Here is a 6,951-nt window from a genome sequence, read left to right on the forward strand (position 1 = left end):
GCACCTGTACATTTATAAAGTGCGATATCGCTCTCCATCTAGATTTCATTTACGCACTTTTTTCTTGTTTGTATGTGTGTGAGTATACGAGAGCACTATTTGAAAAAAAAATTGTTTCTATTATAAATATGGTGAATATAGTTTCCCGTTACAAGCTTTAAGTAAATCTACAAAAACTTTGAGAAACACCATCTTTACTTCAAACATTTACCCAAAATCTGCTTGACTCTACGAAATTCTCACCTTTGAAAAGCATAACTTAAAAAATTTTCTTTACTTCACCGACTAGTCTGATCAGAAAAAAATATTTAGCTATTATTCATTTGGCTTGGCGGGTGAACTTATCGCTTTTACAAAATATGGTATACTGAAGTTTGTTCTAAACGAGCTTATATAACTCTTATAAAGAGTACATTAAGGACCGTCCTGCCTCCAAATGTTAAACTTAGATATCAAATGAGCTTTTTACAAGAATGTTTTGTTATGTGTATCGATCCGATTTGTCCTTGCTGATAATGTACGCCGGAAATCGATAGTCTCTAGCTCTTCTTAGTCCATTTCATCTACAGAAGGCTTACTCGACTCATGGCAATAATGATGCGGTGGGCACTGTTCAAAATTAAATTTCACGTTGTCACCAATGAGCATGAAGGGTGCCCATTGTGAAACTTTGTCAAAGCCGTTATTTCTCATCCACTTTCTGGCCTCGTAAAGAGCTTCACTGGCACTATCACCACGGAACAGGTGCTCGTAGAAACAAGTCATGAACTGCTGGGTGGCTACGTCGTTCAGGGCCCAGCGCGCCGCTAACACGGAGCGCGCACCCGATCCTAAGAAGGCTCGAGCGATTCCAATAATTCCTTCGGCTTTAATCTCTCCACGCCCGCTGTGACAACAGCTAAGTACCACCAGTTTAGCCCGTAGCTGGATTTTTGAAATGTCCGCCATCGTTAAAACGTAATCTTTTTCTCGTGGAATAGAGAGAGATGGGCGCATCGGAGAGAGAGCAATCTCTCCTCTTTCGGCATTACCATGGGCAGCGAGATGAATTAGACTCACCGAATTTATAGCTTGAAGAACGGCTTGCTTCTTCGCACAGTCTCCAATCAAAGGTGTTACGCCAAAAAGTCTTCCAATCATCTCTGCTTCCTTTCTTGCACATGGCAATGCTGTGAATGTCATGCGTCTTCCATTACAAATCACATCTCCCACTTCAGGATCACCCACTATCAGCGCACCTGTTTTACTGTGATAGTCTGGAGGACTGTCCTGGATACGCTTGAGAGTCGTCAAGGACGGAACGATTCGGAGTCGGAATTTCTCTGATAAATACTTGCCACCTTCGTCAATTAGGGCTGCAAATGGTATTTGGTACATACAAGAATCGGGAACAATTATAATCTCGGGCTCCTTAAGCAAGTCAATCACAGGAGAAATGATTATCTCGTAGCATAATTGAAGATTCGCTTTGATTTCTTTAGCATCATAATCACGCAGAGGCAGGCGGCTTCCATGGCGAAGTGACATTGATTGTGTGTCCTCTTGATATCGATCTTTGCAATTCACGTCGTCAATTCTGTTAGGGCTTCGAAAGCTCTCTTTTAGAAACTCGTTTAAGTCGGGCACTAATCCGGTCAGCACGTTTGCTTCAAGGTCCACCTTCTTTTCGGTAAAATGAATAGCTCCCGTTGCTTTGAGAATCCAAAAACGAACTTCTTCTTTCTCTACCGAAACGTACAGGCATGCGCAGTCTAACTCTCTTGTGATAATTTTACAAATGCCACACCATGATCGTGGGTTCCCTAAGATCTGTTCTTCAATAGAGTACAGAGCTGCCATCAAGTCGGCCAAGCCTCTCGCCCGTCTCAGCTCTTCGACATAGATAGCGTCTTTAGGTTTATCGGCAGAAGAAAGCGTGACACTGAGCCACCTGTAGGAAGGAGCACCGTGCTCCTCTAAAAGGGATGTCTTAAATTGATCGTTGCGTTCCTGAAAATCTCGCAGAGTGTCGAATTTTTTTATGCTTTGAAAAGACCACGAGAGGGCCTCTTTAACTTTATTTTGAAGTGACTTCAATATCGTTAGACAACAAAGACAGTGAAATTCTTTCAAGTTGTTTCCAATATCCCTGCTTAAAAGGAGAGCCTTCTTGAGGTATTCTTCGGTCACGTCATATTCATCAAGCGATTGAAAACACAATCCCAAAGCCATGAAACTGTTTAACATTCCCTCTCTATCGCCAATTTCCATTTGAATTGCAAGGGCATCCTTGAAATATTCTTGAGCCCTGTCATAATAGCCACACTGAAGGGAAATTCTACCAAGATGTTCGTAATCTGTTGCTTCTCCTCTTCTGTCACCAATTTCTAATCTAATTGCCAGTGCTTTCTCTGAATACTCGTCAGCCTTTCGGTATTTACCGAGAGAAATAAACAGAGCTGCTAAGTTTCCATAATTGGTCGCCCCATCTTTTCTGTTGCCTATTCTCTTACACATACTTAGTGCTCTCTCGAGATATTCTTGAGCCTTTTCAAATTCACCAAGCGTCTGAAACAATGTTCCGAAGTTTCCTAGGCATTTTGCTTCTCCGTTCAGGTCGCCAATTTCTGTTCTGATGTTAAGCGCTTTCTCATGATATTCTCGGGCCTTGTCATATTTACCAACCGACTGGAACAATGTTCCAAGATTTCCGTAGCTCGATGCTTCTCCATTTCTATCGCCAGTTTCTTTCCTAATACCGAGTGCTTTCTCTTGATATTCTCGGGCCTTGTCATATTTACCAAGCAATTCGAACAATGTTCCGAGGTTTCCGTAGCTTGCTGCTTCTCCAATTCTGTCACCAATTTCTATTCTAATGGCAAGTGCTTCCTCTTGATATTCTCTGGCCATGTCATATTTACCAAGGGCTTGGAACAATGTTCCTAAGTTTCCGTAGCTTGTTGCCTCTCCATTTCTGTTGCCAATTTCTAATCGGATTGCGAGTGCTTTTTCCTGATATTCTCGGGCCTTGTCTAATATACTAAGGGTTTTGAACAATGTTCCAAGGTTTCCGTAAATTGCTGCTTCTCCATCCCTGTCGCCCACATTTTTTGCAATGGTTAGTGCTTTCTCCTGATATTCTAGGGCCTTGTCAAATTTACCAATTGATTGGAACAGTATTCCGAGGTTTCCCAAGCTTGTTGCTTCTCCATTTCTGTCGCGAATTTCAGTTCTAATAGCTAGTGCTTTCGTCTGATATTCCCGGGCCATGTCATATTTACCTAAGACCTGGAACACTGTTCCGAGGTTTCCGTAGCTTGTTGCTTCTCCATCCCTGTCGCCAATTTCTCTTTTAATGGCAAGAGCTTTCTCCTGATATATTCGGGCCTTCTCGTATTGACCTAGTGATTGCAACAGTGTTCCCAGGTTTCCGTAGCTCGATGCTTCTTCATTTTTGTCGCCAATTGCTATTGTGATAGCAAGTGCTTTCTCCTGATACTCTCGGGCTTTGTCATATTTACCGAGCGATTGGAACAACTTTCCTAGGTTTCCGTAGCTTTTTGCTTCTCCATTTCTGTCGCCAATATTTAATCGGATAGCAAGTGCTTTCTCCTGATATTGTTGGGCCTTGTCATATCTACCAAGGGTATGGAATAATGCTCCGAGGTTTCCATAGCATACTGCTTCTTCTTTTCTGTTGCCAAGTTCTATTGTAATAGCGAGAGCTTTCTCCTGGTACTCTCGAGACTTGTGGCATTTACCAAGCAACTGGAACAATGTTCCGAGGTTTTCCAAGATAGTTGCCTCTCCATATCTGTCACCAATTTCTAATTTGATGGCCAGTGCTTTCTCGAGATATTCTTGGGCTTTGTCATACTCACCAAGGGCTTGAAACAATGTCCCCAGGTTTCCATAGCTTGTTGCTTCTCCATTTCTGTCGCCAATTTCTAATCTAATGGCAAGAGCTTTCTCCTGATATATTCGGGCATCGTCGCATCGACCTAGTAATTGAAACAATGTTCCCAGGTTTCCGTAGCTCGATGCTTCTCCATTTCTGTCGCCAGTTTCTCCTCTAATAGCAAGTGCTTTCTCCTGATATTCTTGGGCCTTGTCATATATACCATGCAATTGGAGCAATGTTCCAAGGTTTCCGTAGTTTGATGCTTCTAAATTTCTGTCGCCAATTTCTTTTGCAATAGCAAGTGCTCTTTCCTGATTTTCTCGGGCATTGTCGTATCTTCCAAGGGACTGGAACAGTAATCCGAGGTTTCCATAACATACTGCTTCTTCTCTTCTGTAGCCAATTTCCATTTTCATAGCAAGCGCTTTCTCCTGATCTTTTAGGGCCTTGTCATATTTACCAAGTGCTTGGAACAATGTTCCTACCTTTCCCAAGTTTGTCGATTCTTTATTTCTGTTGCTGCTATCTAACTCTCTAATGATAGCAAGTGCTTTCTCCAGATATTCTTGGGCCTTATCATATTTACCAAGGGCTTGAAACAATGTCCCCAGGTTTCCGTAGCTTGTTACTTCTCCATTCCTGTCGCCAATTTCTATTCTAATAGCAAGAGCTTTCTCCTGATATATTCGGGCATTGTCGAATTGATGTATTGACTGAAACAGTGTTCCCAGGTTTCCGTAGCTCGATGCTTCTCCATTTCTGTCGCCAGTTTCTTTCCTAATACCGAGTGCTTTCTCTTGATATTCTCGGGCCTTGTCATATTTACCAAGCAACTGGAACAATCTTCCGAGGTTTCCGTAGTTTGATGCTTCTAAATTTCTGTCGCCAATTTCTTTTGCAATAGCAAGTGCTCTTTCCTGATTTTCTCGCGCCTTATCGTATTTTCCAAGGGACTGGAACAGTAATCCTAAGCTTCCATAACATAATGCCTCTCCATTTTTGTCGTGAATTTCGGTTCTGATGGCTAGTTCTTTCTCCTGATATTCCCGGGCCTTGTCATAATTGTCTTTGACGTGGAACAATGCTCCAAGGTTGCCGTAGCTAGTTGCTTCTCCTTTTTTGTCGCCAATTTCTAATTGGATTGCGAGTGCTTTCTCTAGATGCTCTCGGGCTTGGTCATAATTCCCGAGCGATAGGAACAATATCCCAAGGTCTTTGTGGCTGTTTGCTTCTCCTTTTCTGTCGCCAATTTCTATGTACGTAGCTAGTGCTTTCTCCTGACATTCTCGGGCTTTGTTATATTTACAAAGTGAATGGAACAATATTCCGAGTTTTCCGTTGCTTGTTGCCTGTCCTTTTTTGTCGCCAATTTCTACTCTAATAGCTAGTGCTTTTTTCTGACATTCTCGGGCCTTGTCAAACATACCAAGCGATTGGAACGTTGTTCCGAGGTTTCCGTAGCTTGTTGCTTCTCCTTTTCTGTCGCTAATTTCTCTTCTAATAATAAGTGCTTTCTCTTGATATTCTCGGGCCTTGTCATACTTGCCAACCGACTGGAACAATGTTCCGAGATTTCCGTAGCTTGTCGCTTCCCCTCTCCTGTCGCCAATTTCTTTTCTAATAGCGAGTGCTCTCTCTTGATATTCTCCGGCCTTGTAATATTTACCAAGCGACTGGAACAGTGTTCCGAGGTTTCCGCAGCTTGCCGCTTCTCCATCCCTGTCGCAAATTTCTTTTGAAATAGCAAGTGCTTTTAGTAGATATGTTTCACACTTGTCATATTCTTCTATGTCATGGAGTAGTGTTCCCATTTCTTCGTAAAAAAGCACTTTTGTCCGTGTATTGTCATTCCTTTTTATAATGTTTATTGCTGATTCATAAAGTTTTCTGGCCTCAAGTAAGTTATTTTGTGCCCGAAGTGTACGTGCCAGTCGTAAATTTAGCCATCCTTTATCGACGGTGTCATCCGAGGTTTGGTTCATGAAAAGTAGCTCCCTGAGGTATTTTTCGGCAATTGCATACTCATGCATAGCTTCGTACGAATTGATCATCACGAGGTAGATAGCACGGAAAAGTAAGTTGGCTAATCGAATATCTTTAATCAGTGCTTGGCTGTTTAGGAAAATCAAATATTCCTGGCATAACTCGATGGCTTTCATCACACGACCAGTGTTGCGAAGGAAGACAGCGGCCATGCGACCAATACAGATGGCTTTTACAATTTCTAGTGTGCTGTTTATCATGGTGGCTTTGGTAGTTAGTCTGTCAGTGTTTTTGGCTAGGAATGGAGAACTGCTCGTTAACAAGACAGGCCTTGGAGATTTCGATTGTTTTAGAGATCAACCATTTCCTATCGCTTGGGGGGAGGGGGTGGAAGTGAAGTGATTTTCACGGGAACGGAAGGGGGGAGGGGTCAGTCGTTGTCAAAAGAGTATAAAGGGGATGTTGTAGAAAAATCAACTGCCAATTATGGAGGGTCATGAGAATATAACAGTGCGTGATGGTGGGATCAAGTAAATTTATATCGCGATACAATCAAAATCCACCACAATCAGGGGGAAAGGGAAGGGGCATTTGGACGCATTCATTTGATTTATTCCAGCAAAAACGATCGCCCTTCCTCAGTTCTTTTGGGATGCCCGTTACACTATCGTACAAATCTAAAAATCAGAGACCAATAGAAAATGAAAATGGATCCTCAAAAGCGTCAGTATCAAACCACTATTTGAAGCTAGAAAAATTCCTTTTCCTTTCGATAAAGACCTTGATATAAGTCGATGAAGAACTAATACAAAAGTATCTTCTAATTAAAAAGAAGAGGAGAAACCACAGTAACCGCAAGGTGAAAAGTCGGGAATTATTGTAAGGTGTTGTCCTTTTGTCATGCTATAACTTAATGAAACAGTATGAAGCCAAGGATAATTGAGATACTGACTAGATCACTCTTATAGCAACAACTTGCTTGTTGTGCCGAGTCAAATTTTCTTCGCCAAAATTTCGTCAAGAAAGGTTCAGGGCTTAGTCAAAAAAGACACCGATTGTGTTTACTTGAAGTGTAATTAATTAGAGCA

General features: G+C 42.0%; 1 protein-coding gene across 1 annotated transcript; it reads right to left on the reverse strand.

Moving 5' to 3' along the window:
- Nucleotides 1-405: 405 nt before the first annotated feature.
- On the reverse strand, nt 406-6,223 carry LOC111342179 (uncharacterized). Its single transcript, XM_088738861.1, has one exon. The coding sequence runs from the start codon at nt 6,121-6,123 to the stop codon at nt 550-552; it is 5,574 nt and encodes a 1,857-aa protein (XP_088594987.1). The 5' UTR covers nt 6,124-6,223; the 3' UTR covers nt 406-549.
- Nucleotides 6,224-6,951: the final 728 nt, after the last annotated feature.

The sequence above is a fragment of the Stylophora pistillata genome, chromosome 11, assembly GCF_964205215.1.
Source record: "Stylophora pistillata chromosome 11, jaStyPist1.2, whole genome shotgun sequence".
Lineage (NCBI taxonomy): Eukaryota > Metazoa > Cnidaria > Anthozoa > Scleractinia > Pocilloporidae > Stylophora > Stylophora pistillata.